The sequence below is a fragment of the Protomyctophum parallelum genome (assembly GCF_964188405.1).
Source record: "Protomyctophum parallelum genome assembly, chromosome: 18".
Lineage (NCBI taxonomy): Eukaryota > Metazoa > Chordata > Actinopteri > Myctophiformes > Myctophidae > Protomyctophum > Protomyctophum parallelum.
The window spans coordinates 38,001,673-38,023,408 of NC_139716.1; the positions used below are offsets into that span (position 1 = coordinate 38,001,673).

General features: G+C 45.6%; 1 protein-coding gene across 1 annotated transcript in view; it reads left to right on the forward strand.

The window, feature by feature from the left end:
• The window catches only part of LOC310876130 (ADAMTS-like protein 1), a 177,302-nt gene that overhangs the window by 120,583 nt on the left and 34,983 nt on the right, over window positions 1–21,736 (forward strand). The window contains exons 3-5 of the mRNA XM_083789575.1: window positions 11,144–11,271; window positions 17,800–17,845; window positions 19,180–19,416. Of these exons, the coding sequence (XP_083645701.1) occupies window positions 11,144–11,271; window positions 17,800–17,845; window positions 19,180–19,416 (411 nt within the window). The remainder of the gene's footprint in view (window positions 1–11,143; window positions 11,272–17,799; window positions 17,846–19,179; window positions 19,417–21,736) is intronic.

A 21,736-nucleotide genomic window follows, 5' to 3' on the forward strand; every position in this document is an offset into this window, starting at 1 on the left:
CATGGTTCTGTGTATATATCTGTATTCATTGGAGCAATGGACATGACTGTTTTCCAAGTCTGTTGCGGTGTGATGGTAGGAGAGTGAGTTTGACATTTGAAAGAAAGAAGAACTCCTAGTGCTTGCTGGCAGTGGAGGCTGTTAGCTCGTCCAGACCCAGAATAGCAGGGAAGTTAAGAATCCTAGTTAAAAAAAAAGATCCATAAAATAAAGAAATGAGAGTAATGCAAAGCCCCGGCTACATTGGAAATGCATTAGAAAGCAATCACAATGTGTTATAAGAGGTGTTTTGAACCTGCACAAAGGCTAATGATGTCTTTTATCAACGCTCATAATGCATATTATCCAGTAGAAGGGAGTTCCAACTGCGCCTCTAGCCTATGGCAGGCCAGTCTGGTGCATCTCAGAGGCAGGACGGGTTACAGGAGGAAAGGACACACTGGAGCAACTCAGACAGTTTAAGCCCTTATTTTATTATCAGGGTGCAAGTAAAAAAAGCGACAACGTTTCGATGTTTCAGTTACATCTTCAGGTCAGGTCATCATGACCTGACGAAGATGTAACTGAAACATCGAAACGTTGTCGCGTTATAAGGGCTTAAACTGTCTGTCTTGCTCCAGTGCCTCCTTTCCTCGCATATTATACTGTAGTCTGACTAAGTAAAGTAGTTCAGAATGGCTTATTGTCAGTATAGGTTGAGAACGAGGACCCCCTCTAAAATGAGATGCGACATCTCAAGGGGCTTATCCTTTCAATAAAGGTATAATGTAATCTGACGAGGGTTTCTATACATCTGTTCTGTTCCCAGTACTTACTGCACGACTTAGCCAAGCCGTGCTACTCGTATATTGCTTGCTGAGTTGCCGGTGTCCGGGTTCATACACAGAACCTCGTGGTCCGAAGGCGACTGCAGCTCTAGTACCGACCGAGCTCTGAAAGGCTGACTGTACAACGTTGTATTATAATTGTTCTACCCATTTGCATGAGGTTTTATGAACATCTCATGGTGCTCTGTGTGTAACCTTAATGGATGGAGTGCGTGGTTATAGCATAAACCTAAACCTCTTTATGGGAGCTCGTTGTCTGGTTTAAGTAAAGCAATAGTGTTTATAGGTGGGCATAAAGGGCCGTCCACACCAAGCACTATAACTATGTGTATCATTAACCACTGTCAGACTCACTGGCTTTTGCAGTCCAGCCCTATAAGCTTTGGAACGCCATACCTGAGACCTATACAAGACAAGTGCTTTGTAACTATGTTTGGAAAAGCGCTATACAAATTAATTCAATAGCACTGTCACCGTTGTAGTTGTGGTGTGGGCTCTGCTATCCACTTAAAGTTAGAATGTTACAGTGCTTGGTGTGGACAGCCCCATTACACATTTAATCTAACATATTTTTATATAAACCTTATTATATTACAGTTAATAAATGAACCAGAGGGGAAATAAACCAGACAGGGAAAAAAGAAGGAAACGGAAAAATGTTCGTCGACTACCTTTTTTCACTGACAATCTACATGGAAACTAAATGAAAACTAAGCTATGATGACTAAGACTAAATATGTTGACAATTTCGTCAACAGATAAAACAAAACTAGTACTTGCGTGCTCTGCTTGCACAAGTAACTAGAGTAAATTGTTAGGAATGGACTAGTGGACAAGAGATCCAGTATAAGTAAAATAAGTCATTTTACGCTTGGTTGCATGCTGAAAATAGAAGATCTGCTATTTTCAGCAAGTGTAAAATTTGCCATCATGACGGCATCAAGGCCCGACAAAACACATTTTACTCGACTAAATCACCTGTAGATTTAGTCGACTAAAATCTTATGACATTAAGTCAACTAAAACTAGACTAACACTAAAACATAAAATGTGACAAACTACTTGAAAACTACTCAAGAGACTATGACTAAAACTAAAATAGAAATTTGCTGCCAAACAAAATGGAAGAAAGGTATAGAGGGAGAGAGAGAGAGAAACGGAACAAGTTCTAAATGTAGAGAGAGAAACAAAACCAGACATATAAAGTTAGAGAGAGAGAAACATGACCTTTTGTCCCTGTGTTGGTTGGTTGAGAGTACCTCTTCACATTGACTTGTGCCGAGCAGCAGAACATGATGAAGGGAAATGAGGAATGTCCCAAATGTTACGGTTGAACTCAAAAAGGTTTATGCCCGTTTTTATTCCACTTCCCGGTTTGAATGAAAACATAAAATAAATGTACTTTAACATAACTCAAAGTGGGAGGCAGTAACAACAAAACCAGACGGTATACATAAAAGCCGTGAGCCTCCAATGAACTACACCTGGCCCTCTCTTGGCTATCGGGCTCTCATCATGCTCTCCTCTCCTCCCTGTCTGTAGAGGGCGACAAAGCACACCGACTGCGGAATCGCTTCGACAACTTTATATGATATATTATAATCATTTTTCATGAACGATTATGTGGTCTCATATAGTTTTGTAAACGTCTCGATGCTCTGTGTAACCACCATAATGGATGGAGAGTGCGTCATTATAGCAAAACATAACCTTTTATGGCAGTTCATTGTCTGGTTTAAGTAAAGCAATAGTGTTTATAGGCATGAAGGGTTGTCCACACAAAGCACTATCTATACACGTATATCATTAACCACTGTCATCGTTATAGTTGTGGTGTCGACTGTGCTATCCACTTGAGTTAGAACAGTTATCTTTACAGTTAGCGTGATAGTGTTTGGCGTGAACAGCCCATTACTCATTTTATCTAACCATTTTCTTTTTTTTTTTACATAAACCATATAACATTTTAGGTGCTATTAAAAAATAGGAGCAAATTAAGTAAATAAGGCAAGTGAGTACATTTATGAGAGGAGAGAAATGGAACAGGACAGAGAGATGGAGACGGAAGGAATCCGAGGAGGCTGAGAGAGAGAATATTATTAGAATAATGTCAAATCTGGGAATACATTTCTTATCAAGAATGTTCTTCACCAATGTGTTTGTGTTTGTAAAGGTGTCTACTAACATATCCCACATTGGTTTCTATTCAACCACCCTAGGGGAAATTTTGACAGCTGCTGAATGTTGGGGTACCATCAACAACCAACATAATGGCAAAATGTTCTACATTTCATTATGCTTTAAGTAGCATGTGACATGTCAAACTAGGAGGTTTTCATGATTCTGAATTCATTCCAAGCATTAGTTTTGCATGAAAAACACTCCTTGGGCTAAAAACGGCCATAGCAGTCAACACAAATGTGATGAGGTCAGCACATTTTGGGCACATTTGGGCAAGTGGCTAAGGCCAAAATAGGGGGTCTATGGCCAAACTAGGGGTCAAACTATGGGATTTTCGTGATTCTGAACCCATTCCGAGCATTAGTTTTGCCCGGAAAACACTCCTTGGGCTAAAAACAGCCATAGCCACTTGCCCAAATGTGCTGAGTCTCTGGAGTGTATGTGCGCGCGCACCCCCGTGCGCGCACACACACACACACACACACACACACACACACACACACACACACACACACACACACACACACACACACACACACACACACACAGTTGTGAAGTTGCAGCTGCGGCCAGCTCCTTGTTTGAACTAGCTGAGGCCCATGTATTGATTTGCTGTTGCGCTGGACCTGACTGCTTGACGGGTTTGGATCCCTCCGATTACTCCACTCCCCCTCACACAGGGACCTCTAGCGCGCACACACACGCACACACGCACACACACACACACACACACATGCACACACACACACGCACACACACAAACGCACACCCCGTTCCTCTTCCCCTCCCCTTAACTTATTCCTAAGGAAGAGAGGGAGAGAAAGTCAGAGAGGAGAAAGCAGGCAGGCAGACAGGACGCTCTGGACCCAGAGAGTGGAGCATCACACCCCAGGCTCAGACGCACCCCCCCCCCCCCCACACACACACACACACGCACACGCCACAAACACACACTTCCTGGATATACGCATACACTCACTGGAGGGATCCGATAACACTTGTCATTTTGTCAAACGTCATGGTGGATCAACACTTTCCCTGCACTTGCAGGCTACTGGTGATAACTCTTCTTCTCGTGGTAATGTATAGCATGATAATTATCCTACTTCAATATCAATTTGCTCTCTATGTTTTGATATACTGAAACAAACGTGTTGTAACATGTTTGTCCATTTGTTGAGAGATTTTTGTGATAAAAAAAAAGCAAAAAAAAAAAAAAAGCAAGGTGCTCAAGAAATTATTACCAGGACATGACCTAATAATAAGAATTTAGTTTTTGTTCCTGTTGGGCAGATGTGCTCGCATTCGTTTTATGATTGTTACTCTATCCGACTCCACGCAGTCGGAATGCACTGGATCCTCTCAGCGGTAGGTTAACGAGGCTGTAAAAAGAAAAGGGAAAAAAATCATCTTATTTACTCTTGAGCGCTGCATGCGCTCAAGAGTCCTCAAGCTCACCCACCCCCGTTTGTTTTTGTTTTTATTTTTGTGTTTTTTCCACAAGTCATATAAAAATAGGATGCTGGACCGGCGAGCTGTTTTCTCTGAGGTCTAGGTCTCCTTATATTATATGTCATCACAGCGGTTGCCTCGCGGCACAGAGGTGAGCGCGGAGTGCAGCCCGAGGGCTCCGAGGAGGAGGAGGAGGGGGGCGGCGGTGGTGGTGGCGGGGACAAGGGATTCAGCAGATGTGCGAAGATCATATGTCTTGCCAACTGAAAAGGCCATCGTGTGTATATTGACATAGTCTGCAAAAGGAGGCACCGGCGTTGGGTTTCTTTCCCCCATGTCGCAGAGTTTTCCGTCTTCAAGGAAAATGTCCATAGTTTCAGTTGCTGACAGGTGACTTAAATAGAGCCTGGCCTGTCAAAATAACATATAATGTGGATCTCAGTGGTCTGATGTATCATTTTGCTGGCTTCCTCTTCTTCACCTGATATGAAAACGGGGCCCCGGCGGTGACAGCAAGGTGGCCTATATCTGGGGAGACTGCGATAAAGGTTTTTCATACGAGGGAGTAGTGACTGTAGTGACTTAGGCCTTGTCCACACGTATCCGGGTAAACGGATAAACGTAGGTTTTTATATGCGTTTTGGGGGGGTCGCCCACACGCAAACGCGTTTTTGGTCCATATAAACGCATCTTTTGGAAAACTCCTGCCACAGTGTATTTCTTTAAAACTCCGCCTGTGTGTTCCCTGTGTGGACAATGTAAACGGAGTTTTGCATGGGTCTTGCCATTGGTCATATGGACAGAGAGATTTAAAAAAACGTGTCGTATGGACAGAGAGATTTAAAAAAACGAAAATGAAAACGAAAACGAAAACGCTACGTTTATGTAGGTGTGGATGAAGCCTTAAACATCCATGGTATACTGTAGGATGCCAGCCAGGTTTCTTGTTTTAATCTCTAATTTTGGCAAATACCGTAGATGGGATTTCAAACGCATTTCCTTATTGAAACTAAACGAGAGCTAAAACGTTGTGGGTGACAATTGTGTCACCTGGAATGTATACAGTAGATGAGCCTCCAAGGTGTCATTGATTGTATAGGGGTGGATCCCAATCAGAAAACCAGAGCAACCTCCTCACTCGCACGGCAGGCAGCCAGTTTAAACAGAAACCTTGGAGAGATCAGAGAGAGAGAGAGAGAGAGAGGTGGAGGTAGAGCTGGAGCGTGCATGGGGGGGGGGGGGGGGGGGGTCATCCGAGCCTCTTGATTACTGTATCCACATCCCAGAGGGACAACCGGGGCCGATTAACGGAGGCCTCGTTCTCTTGGGTTTTTTTCTTCGCCGAGTACAATAGCGGCACGGTCAGCCAAAGCAACCTATTACTCCTCATATCCATCCCCTCTCCGTCCTTCATCTATATCCCTCCTCCCCTCTGCAGGCTCTCTCTCTCTCTCTCTCTCTCTCCCTCATCATGTCCCCGTTTGATATGGCTCGGGGCCGTCTTGGCGTAATGCAGCGGTGCAGCTCCCGCCCTGCGGTAATTGAGTGCAAAATTTCAACTGATTGCTTTTCAAAGGAAGAAGCGAGGCCCGGCCGGCAGCAGCAGCAACAGGACCGCTTGCCCAGAACGCCGCCGCCTGCCTGCGTTTATTTATGGTGGATCCAAAAGGCATGGAGAGACGGAGGAAGCCCGGGCCTGCATGGGCAGGAATGTTACAGCACCGTCCGCCTGACATTGTTTGCTGTGTTTAGGCCTCTCCTCCCCCGCCGTACTTCAGGCGTCATTAGCGCCCTGACAGTTGTATATATGTACGAATGCCCATTTCTTAATAATCTGACCGCCCCACATCCCCCCCCCCGTCATCACAGACATGTATACACATGCACTTGCACTCACACTTAATAGTGGGGGTGGGGGGTGGGGGGGTGTTTTAGCTACCAGGGGGCCCCAAAGAAAGTAGTCACGTCGGCGGCATTATCATCGTGTACTTTCCTTCCTCTCTCTCTCTCCGAAAGCCATTTGTCATCCTAACAAAACTAGATGCCGTGACACAGTGGAGGGGGACAAGTAGGTCAGAGTACAGCCATGCTTTCCTACAGTATATAGGGCCTATGGGCAATGATGTTTTTGTGTTGCGCGACTCAAAGACTGGTGCGTCGGTGTAAACCAGAGGTCCTCAAGGACCCCCACGTATTAGCCTGCGGGACCCCCTTTTGAAAACATATGGGGACTCCCAGATTTACATGCATTTGGCTACAGAGTACGGACCCCCATTTAATGGTATTTCTATCTCTGGAACACCAATTTATAAAAAAAACAATGTTAATTTAAATCTGAGAGTGTACAAATGTACATTTGTAAGGTAATGTACACTCTCAGAGTTACAGACCCCATGTGGGTCCATTCGGTTCCTAACCCATTTAGCTGGGGACCCCCTGGAAACCCCTTCAAGGACCCCTGGGGGTCCCCGGTACCCCACTTTGAGAACCACCGGTGGTGTGAACCATTCACCGGCCCCTTGGATACGATCAGGGGAGCCATTGGAGCAGGTGTTATTACATACATCCCTGTTTGGGCCCCTACTCTGAGGCCCCACGACTCTGCCTGTTTCAGGCCAAGTGGTGCATGGCGCTGTGGTTTACATTTCTCCCCACATGTGAAGGCCGTGAGAGGCCTTTTTAAGCCATTGGCAACAGCTCTGGGTGTGTGAGTGTGATTTCAGTACAGGCTGTCGACCTTGGTTGGTTTGGGTGGGGGTGTTTGTGGACAAAGTGCTGCCCATGACTTAACCCATTTTGGGCGGGAACCCCTTTTTGGTGATTTAAAGCATTCTGTTCTACTTTAGCTATTGAAAAATAGCAGGTCTGCTATTTTTGAAAAATCGTGAAAATGTGGCGCAAATCTTATGTCTAATATTATGTTCTTTCAGAGCAAACGTTTTCAACTCAAATCTTCTCATCTTCTGGGGGGGTCCCTGGATCCCTTCTGGGGGGGTCCCTGGAACAACATATTTTGAGAAGCGGGTCGGCGGCCAAATACATATAATTCTGGGGCTCCTCGGCATGAAATAATAATTTCATTAATTAATTAATTTGAGAACCACTGACACAAACATGATTGAGAAGACATTTTGTAGAATCGGTCTCGGTCGAAATGGGTTAAAAGGTTCTATGGGGAGAGGCTTCATAAAGGGAACAATAGCCATGGTCCAGTCATTTTTGCGCTCCTAAAGTGTCCCTGGGTGATGCCGTGACACCCCTGATGACTGCCTGTGTGCTTGACTTGATCGTGCAGTCAGATACTTTTTTTGTAACCGCCCAGTCACTCGTATGACAGCGAATGACTGATTGTTTCACTGAATGTGTAAGAGCACCTGGTCTATTGAAGACATCTGTAGGAGGTGGTAGATGATCTATCACAGCATTAGTTCCAGGCCTATGAATTCTAATACCTTTTTTTTTTCTTTTTTTTACTTGCACACTTTCATGAATTGCTCTTGTTCTGTTCAACATGGTCTAGAATCTATTTCCTTTTGCTGTCCGTCAGTTACTAATATTATAAAACGCCCATTTGTGTCAAACCAAACCTTGTTTTACAGCTGCTAAATGCCTATTTTCAATTTCATTTTGATTGGCTGTATCTGATATTTAGTTTGTTTCCGTACCAGTGGTGTTTGAGACGAGCTATAGCTCGACACATTGAGCATGGCCACAGGAACCAAACCTAACCCACACATTCACAGCATGGCCACAGGAACCAAACCTAACCCACACATTCACAGCATGGCCACAGGAACCAAACCTAACCCACACATTGAGCATGGCCACAGGAACCAAACCTAACCCACACATTCACACAGCATGGCCACAGGAACCAAACCTAACCCACACATTCACACAGCATGGCCACAGGAACCAAACCTAACCCACACATTGAGCATGGCCACAGGAACCAAACCTAACCCACACATTCACACAGCATGGCCACAGGAACCAAACCTAACCCACACATTCAGCATGGCCACAGGAACCAAACCTAACCCACACATTCAGCATGGCCACAGGAACCAAACCTAACCCACACATTCACACAGCATGGCCACAGGAACCAAACCTAACCCACACATTCACACAGCATGGCCACAGGAACCAAACCTAACCCACACATTCACACAGCATGGCCACAGGAACCAAACCTAACCCACACATTGAGCATGGCCACAGGAACCAAACCTAACCCACACATTCACACAGCATGGCCACAGGAACCAAACCTAACCCACACATTCACACAGCATGGCCACAGGAACCAAACCTAACCCACACATTCACACAGCATGGCCACAGGAACCAAACCTAACCCACACATTGAGCATGGCCACAGGAACCAAACCTAACCCACACATTCACACAGCATGGCCACAGGAACCAAACCTAACCCACACATTGAGCATGGCCACAGGAACCAAACCTAACCCACACATTGAGCATGGCCACAGGAACCAAACCTAACCCACACATTCACAGCATGGCCACAGGAACCAAACCTAACCCACACATTCACACAGCATGGCCACAGGAACCAAACCTAACCCACACATTCACACGGCAAGGCCACAGGAACCAAACCTAACCCACACATTGAGCATGGCCACAGGAACCAAACCTAACCCACACATTCACACGGCAAGGCCACAGGAACCAAACCTAACCCACACATTGAGCATGGCCACAGGAACCAAACCTAACCCACACATTCACAGCATGGCCACAGGAACCAAACCTAACCCACACATTCACACTGAGCATGGCCACAGGAACCAAACCTAACCGACACATTCACACGGCAAGGCCACAGGAACCAAACCTAACCCACACATTCAGCATGGCCACAGGAACCAAACCTAACCCACACATTCAGCATGGCCACAGGAACCAAACCTAACCCACACATTCACACGGCGACAGGAACCAAACCTAACCCACACATTCACACGGCCACAGGAACCAAACCTAACCCACACATTCACACAGCATGGCCACAGGAACCAAACCTAACCCACACATTCACAGCATGGCCACAGGAACCAAACCTAACCCACACATTCACACGGCCACAGGAACCAAACCTAACCGACACATTCACACGGCAAGGCCAGCGTTTCAATGCCACGCAAATAAACACCTGCCTCAGAGCAAGGTGAGTCCATCTCCCAGCAGTCTTCTCTGCAGTAGGGAGGGAAGGAGGGGGAGGGGGGGGGGGGGGAGAGAGAGAGAGAGAGAGAGAGAGACTTGGGTCTTCAGAATTTGGCTGTCACGGTACATATGAGGTGCACATTGTCCTTGCAGGCTAAGAATTCATCTTCTCATAATATTGATCTTGGATGTCTCACTAATATCCCTACTGTTGCTGCCAAATGCACCACTGTGCAATTATACTGAGAGAGAGAGAGAGAGAGATGGGGGGGGGGGGGGGGGTACTAAAGCAAGGACTGGAGCTTGTTAGGACAAGACTAACGTTTCACAGTTTGAAGGATGATTCGGACATATGACTGAAATATGCAGAGGGGAAAGTCGAGAGCTTTTGATTACTTCCCATTGCTGTCCATCTTTTTCCCGTCACACTGTAATGCTGTGTGTGCTCCAGTTACGTTTTCATTGTTAATGCCCACATGGCCTTATAAAGCTCCGGCTCTTTCAGTTGACTGCTGCCTCGGGTTTGTGGACCATAAGAAACTGTTAGTACTGTGTTTGAATATCTATTTTTTTTAATCAGATTGCCTTAAGCCAGGCATTCCTGTGCTGGGGGGGGGGGAGAGAGAAGACAATTACAACTAGAACTGCACTCTAGGCCCTCGACAGAGTGCAGTTCTAGTTGTACCCTACTTGGGTGCAACAAGCAAGTATACTTGCTTGTTGCACCCAAGTAGGGTACACCCTACTACAGTAGTGTGCAAGTAAGTTAAGTAACTGTGGTTACTTGGGTCGTTGGATGCATTATGTCCTGTAGCAGCATATGACTTAATGAAGATATGTACCAATGCCAGGGTATAACTGTCTCCCAATGGTGACGTAATAAAGATATGTTTCAGTGTTGGGTGGATTAAAGGAAATGCCTTGGGTGTCGTTTGATGCGTATGTCCCGTAGCAGCATATGACGTAATGATTAATTTGTGCTTGATATGGCAGTGGTGTCAGATTACATACATGTATACATACCTTTAATCCACCCGACACTGAAACACATCATCATTACGTCACCATGGAAAGCCAATTATACCCTGGCATTGGTACATATCTTCATCACATCATATGCTCCCTACGGGACATACGCATCGTAGCACCTGACGAAAAACATTACTTGCAGGCTCTGCAAGCTTGCGCAAGAACATCCATTTGAAATTGTATATGACATGGACGGTGCTTTGATCAGGTTACCTGGCATTGATTTGCTGGACAATCGATCTGTATGTTAACGACGCCAAATGCTTTTTATTTTATTAAAAACATTTTTACTTCTGCTCTCAAAGTTTGGAGAGGAAGACAAACATACAAGGTGATGACAGTGGAAGCGAGCACTGGATGGAAATGGCTGTGACCCTGTGGCGTGTAAACTCAACAAGTGTTTTATCTCTCTCTCTCTCTCTCTCTCTCTCTCTCTCTCCTCCGCCGTGCATATATAGAGCTCGCGGACCGCTCGATCCGAGGAGGACCGAGACGCCTTGTGGGACGCCTGGGGCTCATGGAGCGAGTGTTCCCGCACCTGTGGGGGAGGGGCCTCCTACGCCCTCCGACGATGCCTCAGTTCCAAGTAAGAATTCGCCTGATTCCAGTGTTGATTTCATCGACTAATACTATGACAAATCGAGGGTATGCACGCGACATATCGTCATCACCTGGAAGTTATGCAGGAACACCAACTGAGTGCCTAAAAAAATACTAATATTTCTGGGCTTGACAGCCCATACAGGCATACATCCAGACAGAAAAGTCCTATCTGATTGCAAATACTGTACAACGTTAAATTCACTTTGCCACCAACAGTTTGCCACTTGACTTGACACTCACTTGTATGTATGTGCATAGTGCATACCCTCTATAAACAGTATCTGCCATGACGTAGCACACCGCTGCAATAGGACAATCAGATTGACATTTCTTGTGCACAGGAACGTAAAATGGGGCTCTATTATGATTTACTTTCATTAGCCCATTTTGACCTGAGGACGATTCTACAAATGTCTTCTAAATCCTGACAGTTTTCTGAAAAAACCTACGTTTCTATGTCAGTGGTTCTCAAACTATTTCATGTCAACCACCCCAGAAATTATGTAATTGGCTGCCGACCCCCATCTGAAAATATGTAAGTAAGTAAGTAAATTTTATTTATAAAGCACAGTTACAAAGTGCTGTACAACAAGGTAAAAAACAATCAATTAAAAACGACAAATCACAGCTCAAAATACAAACGAAATAAATAAGTTTTCAGTGACTTCTTAAAAATGTTGTTCCAGGAACCCCTCAGAAGCGTTAAAAAACGTTAAAAACGAGTTAAAAACGTTCGCTCTAAAAGAATATATATATGATTTGCACTACATTTTCACGATAAAAAAAAATAGCAGACCTACAAGCTTGTAGTATGAGCTTGTAGATCTGCTAAACAATTTTTTTATAAAACCAAAAGGGGTTCCCGCCCAAAATGAGTTAAGAGAGGCATACATCACTGAGGGAATATTAATCAAATGTGTGCCTATAGAAGTTAGAATCTCCTTGTCGTTGCAAAATGGAACCATCCCGTGGACAATTTGTAAACATGCGCTTAGAAACAATCCGAGGTAATCTCCCTTCGCTCCGAGACCAAAGTCCTGACTGGGGGCCAGACTGGTTTCCATTAAATCCCCATACAGCATATTGAGACGAGAGTAAGGGGGATGGTGCATGGGGCTTGCTTTCATGCTATTTGGTCCTGCCAAATAGACCCAGACAGAGTCCCTAATAGCGTGAGTAAATCTCGCCGCTTGCCTTATTCCCAGGGGCTGTAATGGTAGTGCTCAAAATACATTTTATATGACTGTTAAAGAGGCCTAGAAGGTCATTGTAGATCACATGCCCATCCAGGCCTCTAAAAGTGGTCTAGACTTCCCATCGGTCCTGCAGTCACCAATTCATCTGCATTTTGGTTGTCAAAATTTCCCCAGTAAGGTCCCATCACAAATCAGAGCATAATAATTGATATCTTTTTCTTTCTCCAAAGACTGTGTCATCTTAAATATCTCCTCCTGAATGAGAGATTTTGGAACCTACACAAACAATGAACCTAGGTCTATGAGCTTCTCTCTTCGTCATCGTTGGCTTAAAAACATTTGGGACAAAAGTTGAACCTGCACCCTGGACCCCTCGTTCCTTTCATCATCAAGCGAGAGTCATCCACTTGGACGGGCTTCAAACTAAATGAAAGATTAAAGCCCAGAGGCCAAGTGTGTTCTGCAAAGTGGCCAATTACAGTGCGCCGGCCGGGCCGGGCCGGGCCGCGAGAGAAAGAGGGTACAGCGAGCGATCTTGAGCAAAGAAGAGAGAGAGAGTATATATGTTTTCCATAGAAATGTTGTCACATTTATAGACTGGGAAATATCTGCATGGTGACTTCACTGCATTCCTACATTTTAACGGCTCTCAGAAATGAATGTACACCCCTGGATGGAGGTGCCCAGTGGAGCCTTGCTGGAGAGGTCAGCGCCATTGGGAAAGGACCCCCCCCCCCCCCCCAAACAGTTGGGGGGTCCAACTGTGACACAGCCAATGATGAAAGAGTGCATCTGTGCAGAGACACACTGCCAAAACAAAAGTGGCTCACACGCGAGGTCACGAACAGTGGGCAGTGCCCTGTTTGCGCTGCGCTTGTGTGTGTGTGTGTGTGTGTGTGTGTGGGTGTGTGCGTGGGTGTGTGCGTGGGTGTGTGCGTGCGCGGAACAGGGACGTAAGAAAAAAAATAAGCCCTGTTTTGATTATTTCTAGACGAGTGTCAAAACCTCAAACCTCCAAAGTGCTACTATGGACGGCCCCTCCTCCCCTCCTGTGCTGTACTGTAAACATTGTGGTATAGCATTGGTTTCTCTCTGGGAGCTGTTTTCATGAAATCAACAACCGGGGGCCATTTCTCTGCACGTTGCCCAGAACTTCTGGTCAAAACCTCAGAATGCTACTGGCTGTAAAAAAAAAACCTGGTCCCTGCCGTGAATTTGACGCGTGAAGAGGTGTTTGGGGTCTGAACTCCGTGTGGGATGCAGACGTTTTGTGTGTGTGACATATTTGTTTATAGGGGAGGTGTGTTATATGCATTGGAGTGCCATTTGGGGTGGTTGGATGGTTAAATGTGTACTCTTATGTGGTGTGGACGCTCTGCGCCACCTCACCCCACACCATCGCGTGGGAACGAGGGACCAGTGGCCTGGTCTCCGCCGGACATCAAACGATGCCATTAAAGCACACGGCACAAGGCCCCCTGTGTGTGTGTGTGTGTGTGTGTGTGTGTGTGTGTGTGTGTGTGTGTGTGTGTGTGTGTGTGTGTGTGTGTGTGTGTGTGTGTGTGTGTGTGTGTGTGTGTGTGTGTGTGTGTGTGTGTGTGTGTGTGTGTGTGTGTGTGTGTGTGTGTGTGTGTGTGTGTGTGTGTGTGCACACATGTGTGTGCGTGTTGGAAGAGAGAAGGGCTATAAATTGGTGTGTCAGGACACTCCAAACCTATACGACCCCACTGCAACTCTTTATCGTACAACACTCACATGTACATATTCACATTTTACACATGTACGCTAACATGTGCGCTCACAACAACGCACGCACGCACGCACACACTGTAGCACATCCACTCGCACGCAATCGTACAGTGTGCCGACTCGCATGCATTGCACAACCACTCGCACGCATCCATGTTTTCCACATTGCTGCTACCGCACAAATGTATACGTGACCCCAGCAGCCTCCAGAGGGAACGCAAGCAAAGTGCAATCCGAACACGAGACGCCTGGCCCTCATTAGACCCCCCTCCCCCTCCATAGACCCCCTCCCCCTCCATAGACCACACTTCATTTGATCATAAGCAGAATAATGTAATGCGGCAGAGCCGCTTGTGAAGCAAAGTGTGGGCATATGGATGGACTGTCATGTCAACAGAGTGTAACTGCTCGAGCAATAATGAGGCCATTTGGCTGCGTTAGCTGCGGCGCTGGAGCATTCTGCAGCCAGCTTGTTGATTAGTTGATGATATTAATCGGAGCTGTCTCACACTTCTCGGTTACACACTATGAACTTTCTAGGGAGGGAATAGTGCACGTTTTCTTTCATCTCGCGTTAGGTTTAGTTTGGTTTGATCGAACTGTTGCAGCGATGGTAAGCAGGTCAGAGCATGTGTGTGTGTGTGTATGTGCAACAGTGACACTTTGTTGTGAAAACCAACCAAACGCATTTCGTGCTCGACAGACAGACAGACACAGCCAGCCAGGGACACGCATAGCTGTCTATAGGAGTGGTTGCAGCACTCAAAAAAGAATAATGTTGAAATCATAGAAATGAGTTCTTAAGACGTGAGTCTGTATCATATTTGGATTCGGTCCTTTATCCACAGCATAACAGAAATGTTATTGTGTTGATGTAACCTTTGAAACCACTGATAATGGAGTGCCGCTACCGTGCGTGCGTGCGTGCGCGTGTGTGTCTCGCACGCTGTCTGCTGTGCTGTCATCAGTTGCAGCAATTACTAGCAGTGACATTAAATTGCTGTGGCATTTTGGGAATTCCAACAAAGGCGTGCCCACAGCTGTGTTAAAAGGCCATGTTTTGGTGGCAATTAAAAGTGAGTTTTCTCCAAAGGCAATGAATTATGTAATTAACTTGAGTCATTACAGTATGTTAGTGTGTCTCACTTTTACAATCCAAGAGACCACCCTCCATGTGGCCTGTACATTTCGTTGCTATCGGGCAAAAACATTGTGAACGGTTTTGGACATACAGGGCTCCATTTTCCTCTCCACTAAACCCCTTATCCCTAAACTTCTTTGCCTTTTTTACTATTTTGAAAAACATTCTTGAATAGTTCAACTAGCCAATCTACATTGACACATTGTGAGCTTGTAGACTGGCCATTTTAACTATTCAACAATGTTTTGCAAAATAGTTAAAAAAAATAAGTTTAGGGATAAGGGGTTTAGCGGTGACGAAAATGGAGCGCACAAGGTTTCCACCTTGTATATTTTTGGGGTTTAGGATGTTGGATGTATACTGTAGGCCTGTAGGGGGTTTTGGTTGGATGAAGAAGGATGACGTACATACTACAATATAAGCAGAGTAATGGTGGGTGAATTGAGGGTTTTGTCAAACATTCATGTGATGCGGAAATGAAAGACGAAAGGCATGAGGGAGGGAGGGAGGGAGGGAAGGGTGGAAGGGACTGACCTGCTTTATTGTGTCATATAAACTCAACATTTACCCTAATTACATGGACTTGGTGTTTTTGGCTTTTCTGAAATAACCAATATAAAATGTTACAATGAGGGCATAATTCATGTATCACCAAACGGGGCCATATTTCCAAGTGCTCGTTCATTTCTAAGGTATTAATATTATATGGCACTGCTCTCTATATGGCACCGCTCTCTAAGAGTCTGCTTGCAATTACATTCAATCTATAATTTATACCGTGAGTTGAGTTGACGACAAGTATATGGGCATTACTATGAATGATCGAAAACATAGGAGTCATATATATCCCATTCCAACGTCATATTGTGATTTTATGGTTTCAACCCGAAAGGAGCTCTATTTCTTATCTTGGAGCGGAAATATTTGCGAGAGGGCGCGCGCGTGCGTGCGTTCGTATAATTATGTGTGTGTGAGCGCATGTGCGTGCTTGTGTGTACGAATGATCGATCTCCTAGTGGTGAGATTATGTTTTGTGTGTATATTTGTCATAATTACTGTCTGTGTGTGTGTGTGTGTGTGTGTGTGTGTGTGGCTGCAGTGAGGTCTATTCGTGAGAGCACATGCATGTCCACTCTGGGGAATTCTGGCATTCCAAGTATCTTCCCTTATCGTAACAGTACGATGATGTAATTGTGAATCCATTCCCACCTTCCGTGGAATCCGTTCCGTGCCTCCAAAGCCCACAAAGCGGTAAACGTCCTGTGGTGGTGTTTAGAATCTAGGTTATATAGTAGTTCCTGGGCCTGATGGTTTTTTTCCACACTGATACCTGTCTCTCAGTCCCTCCGTCTTATTCAAGTGTCTCGTTCAGGTCTGAGCCGCCGCGGTGACCTTCTGTTTGTCTTGGCAGTGGGAACTGTCTGGCTCAGTCATGGGGTCTAATGGGCTTGCCATGCTGCGCTGTGCTCCGCACCGCCCCGGCTCTCTGCGTTAGCTGAAATGAAATCATAAAAAGCCCTTTATCCCTCATTCATCCCAGAGTCCCGATTCTGCTACGTTGCCTCCAATCACGGCCCCGCGTTAGCTAAAGCCCGATGACACTGGAATTCCTCTCAAGTTGCAAAGAACTAAAGAGGAGGTTTGCTTTGATTAATTCCCAGCGCACTCTGAGATATCTAGCTTTTCCAAGTCACCCTGTAGGCTATGAGTGAGCATCTGCTGGCATCAAAGCATCAAAGGGACCTAATTTATTTAATTTTGACAAAGGATCTGTCTGCCTGACAGCCATGTGCCAAACAGCTCCAATCTGTTCGACAGACTCCCATTCAAAATGAACAACTGCGTATTTGCTGAGCTGTCACGCGGGCAAGGGTTTGTTTACTGAAAGGGAATCATCTGTCCGACACCTGTGAGTGTATACTGACGTGTTTTGGTGAGGATTGTATACAACTTAGCTGGTAGAATTATTTTCCCAGTACTTTTGACACAAAATTGCATCTTAGATTTTATTTTGTTGTTGGTTGGTTTGTGCTTCTGTACAATCGGTTCCGAGCCCAATAGGGTCGCCACATCACGATGTGACCTGATCTAAAACGTCGTGGCATGAAAGTCTTAAGGATCTATAACTTTAAGCTCAAAACGCATTGCGCCACGGCAACTTTGTGAGCTTGTAGATTGGCTATTTCCGGCGTGCTATACCGTCATGCAACAAAGTATAACGTTTAACCCAGCTTGAGAAAGAGAGCAGATCTGGGGCCAGTGAAGGAAATATCAGCTGCCGTCACTCCACCGACCGCAGCTGACTGATGTGCACAGTGGTTTGTTTTATCGCTCACCCCCAAAGCCAGCTCAGCCACATGTCCATTTTCTCTCTCTCCCCTACCCCCCCTCCCCCCACCCTCTCTTTCTTCTCCCCTACATCCAGGACCTGCGAAGGGCAGAATATCAAATATCGCACATGCAGTAATGTGGTAAGTTCAGCAAACTCATCTTTATGTAATGGACGTCAGTTGGTCCCTTTCATGTGGGTTTCAACTTGGAATAAAATGGAAACGGTAAACTGTGTTGGAGACTCTACTACAATATTGTGCTAGGACTATTATGACTGCTGCCAGGTCTTGTGTTTTAAGGACCGAATGCGTGTGATCTAAGGATGTTGTGTTAGAGCAAGCTGGGCAATGGAGAATTGGAGATATATGATGTTCAGGCAATTATATAACCTTGTTACATGGCTTGTTTGAATGCTTGATTCTGATTGGTCAATCTCTGAATTCAGAGGTCTGTTGTGTCTTGATAATGACCGCTTCGCTCTATAACAGACCCGCCTAATCAAACCCTCTGAGCACCAGCTGCAACCCGCTTGATTTACTGCTGTTTCCAACATGGCAGCCATATAAACACATTAACACACACACACACACACACACACACGTCACACACACACACACACACACACACACACACACACACACGCGCACACACACACACACACACACACGCACACACACACTGTGAGACACCATGTCATTTACAGCTAAACATTGCTCTAAAAAAATGTTTTTGAAACATTTGAGCGAGAAATGGACAAAGCAGTACCCGAAAATTGATTCTGTTCTGATCAACTCACTTCCTTGTTTTCAGACAGTGCTCCAGCCCTGCAGCTGGGCAGACAGCAGCCAGCGCGAACTTATAGAATACTTATTTTCTTGTGTTTTGGGTCAATTTATTAGCCATGTAATAAGCGGGATAATATCTGGCTAGGTAGTTATTGTCGGGATATAATTCACCGTCAGGGTGATTAACTCGGTGGTTAAACTCCCTGTCTGTGAATTAACTCCCGACAATGACCACCTAGCCAGATATTAACCCTTACCTAATATTCGTGTTTTTCTTACTTCATCCAAAACATCCGGAATTGCATTATAGTATAATGCAATTCCGGATGTTTTGGATGAAGTAAGAAAAACACGAATTTGATTTCTTTAACATTTTGCATGTACCGTATAATGGTTATACGGTACATGCAAAATGTTTTGAATTGAATCACTCCGATGCATCTCTTTTCTGTAAAGATTTGGCTTTTCATGCCTTAATTGATAGGATGAAAGTAGTACAGGAAATGGGGATAGAGATGGGGGGGAAAGACACACGGCAAAGGCCGTTGGGATCGGGCACGTGGAACCCGCGGCACGCCGTCTGGCTTTGCTCAGCAGCCTATAGGTGGGCACGCCGTCTGGCTTTGCTCAGCAGCCTATAGGTGCCCAGACGGTTGAGCTAACCGCCCGGGCCCTCTTTTCTGTAACAGGACTGCCCTCCAGACGTGGGCGACTTTCGTGCTCAGCAGTGTTCGGCGCACGCGGACGTGCGGTTCCAGGGAGAGTACCACGAGTGGCTGCCCGTGGACAATGACCCCGACAACCCGTGTGCCCTCAAGTGCAAGGCCAGCGGCTCGGGCCTGGTGCTGGAGCTCGCTCCCAAGGTGCTGGACGGGACGCGTTGCTACACCGAGTCTCTGGACATGTGTATCAGCGGAGTCTGTCAGGTATGTTATGTATAGGCAAATTACTGCTGATCTTTCTCTGCCCTATATATATATATACACACACACACACACACACACACACCATGCTCTGCACACACCTGCCACTTCTTTGCCCTATCTATCCATTCACTTCTTGCTTCTTATCTACTAGTGCCATGCAGCCAAAATCACCAAACCAACAGTGGTCCAGCGGTTTGGGTCCCACTGAATTAAAAGTGAATAAATCAAAACAGAATCCATGCACGGCGAGTGGCGTCCCGCCAACTCCGTGGCATCTGCTTTGTGAATGAATACAGAATGAGGAACATTTTGACTGACATCCCAGGAAATGGTTCACAATGCATTTTTTCCTGGTTGAATGAAATGGCATTCTGAAGCATTGCGTGCGCGCTGAGGTATCGGAGGGGGTTTATAAGGCGCTCCAACCTTGCTTAGAACCACACTGTGGTTTTGGCTTCATTTGACTGACACTTCATGCTAAAAAGTCCATCAATCAAAAAACGGTTGGTTGGAGATAATGTTTAATACAAAACATTGTGTAACATTTGTTCTGCCTACTGTAGCTCATAGAGCTGGGTTGAAGTGGATGCTCTGAAGGCCTCTTGTCAGTTTTGTTGGTGAAGTGCGGTTGTGCGTGCACCCTAGTATGAACGTTGTGATTGTGTCTGTGCACGTGACTGAACCCTATCGTCCCTACTCTGGGGCGTATATTCAGTCAACATACAAACTCACAATGCATCACAACACAATGTGTTGTGAGCTTCTAGATTAGCTAATTATTTGCGACGATTTTGGTAAACATTTGGTGTAAAGGGAAAAAGGAGGGTACCTTGGGGGACCGGACCGCAGACAACTAAGTAAATAGGGTTTACAGCAGTCAGTTTCCACCAGATATGGCATATGGCATATGGCCTTGGACCACCGTGTCATGAGTGCCATGTTGAATGATTACCGCGAACTGCTTTCACAAGGCCAATCGACCGCCGTCTGACAGCCAAGAGCCGCTCACGTCAATCACATATTTAATCACTTTGCCAACTGTGACTGTAGGCTCTCTGTAGGCCCTGGTGAAGTTTACCGTGGCCACCTCCAGATGATCTGCGACAGCGTGAACAGTGAACAGAGTTCTATGAATAGTGTTTGTAGATTTACATGTTGTAATAGATCCTTCATGATGGAATATGCAACACACCAGATTGCATGCCTTTATACTGTTACGGTACAGTGTAGTTTGGTATTTTGGTACTGAATGGTCCGGCATAGTACATTATGGTATGGTATAGAGTGCCGAAGTCCTGACGTCACTCGCTCGTCCCCTCCATTCCCCTGGTTCACGGAAGTGATTTCTCTATGGAGAATAACATGGGGTCATCTTAACCCATTCTGACCTGAGAACAGATTCATACGAGGTTTCTGCCGGACACACACTGGTCTGATGAACCCATTCTGACCTGAGATCAGATTTAAAAAATGTCAGTCGCTCTTCGATTTTTCAAAAATAGCAGACCTACAAGCTCATATCGCGCCACTCGGTGGCGCGATATGAGCTTGTAGATCTGCTATTTTTCAATAGCTAAAGCATAACATGATGCCGACACCAAAATGGGTGCCCGTCAGAATGGGTCTACTATAAGCATTGTGGTCCAGAAATAAACGAGCTGTCTCTGCGTTATTGTCATGGAGGTGTCTCTGTATCGTTTGCGACAGTCAGTCACTCATATACAGTATGATACAATCTGTTTCTAGCGAAAATGTAACTAATTCAGTATCAGTAACACATTTTCTCTGTCAGTTGATTCTTCATATCCATATGAGTGAAGTGGCCTGGATGATTTGTTTATTTTTCAAACACAGTTCTTATTTGAGGCAATCTAAAATCCCCCTATGGGGATTACAATGCAAAGAAAAAGTACATGAACCCATGGATTTGCACCCTCTACCGATATTTACGTCAGACTTCGGGGCTCTATAGTAAGGTATAGTATGTTATATGGTATGGTATTGTATGGTGTATGGTGTATGGTATGGTAGGCAGGGCATAGTACCACCAGTACCCTAGTAACAGTAGGCCTACCATGGTAGCAGTGCGATATGGTACTTGGTACTTTTATGGATTACTTTGGGCGGTGGTGGCTCAGGGGTCAGAGTGGCTGGATGGTTAACCACAAGGTTGCCAGTTCAAACCCGGGCTCCCCCAGAGTTAGTGTTGAAGTGTCCTTGAGCAAGACACTGAACCCCTAATTGCTCCTGGTGTGCTGGTCGGTGCCTTGCATGGTTTCTGCCGCCATCGGTGTATGAATGTGTGTGTGAATGGGTGAAT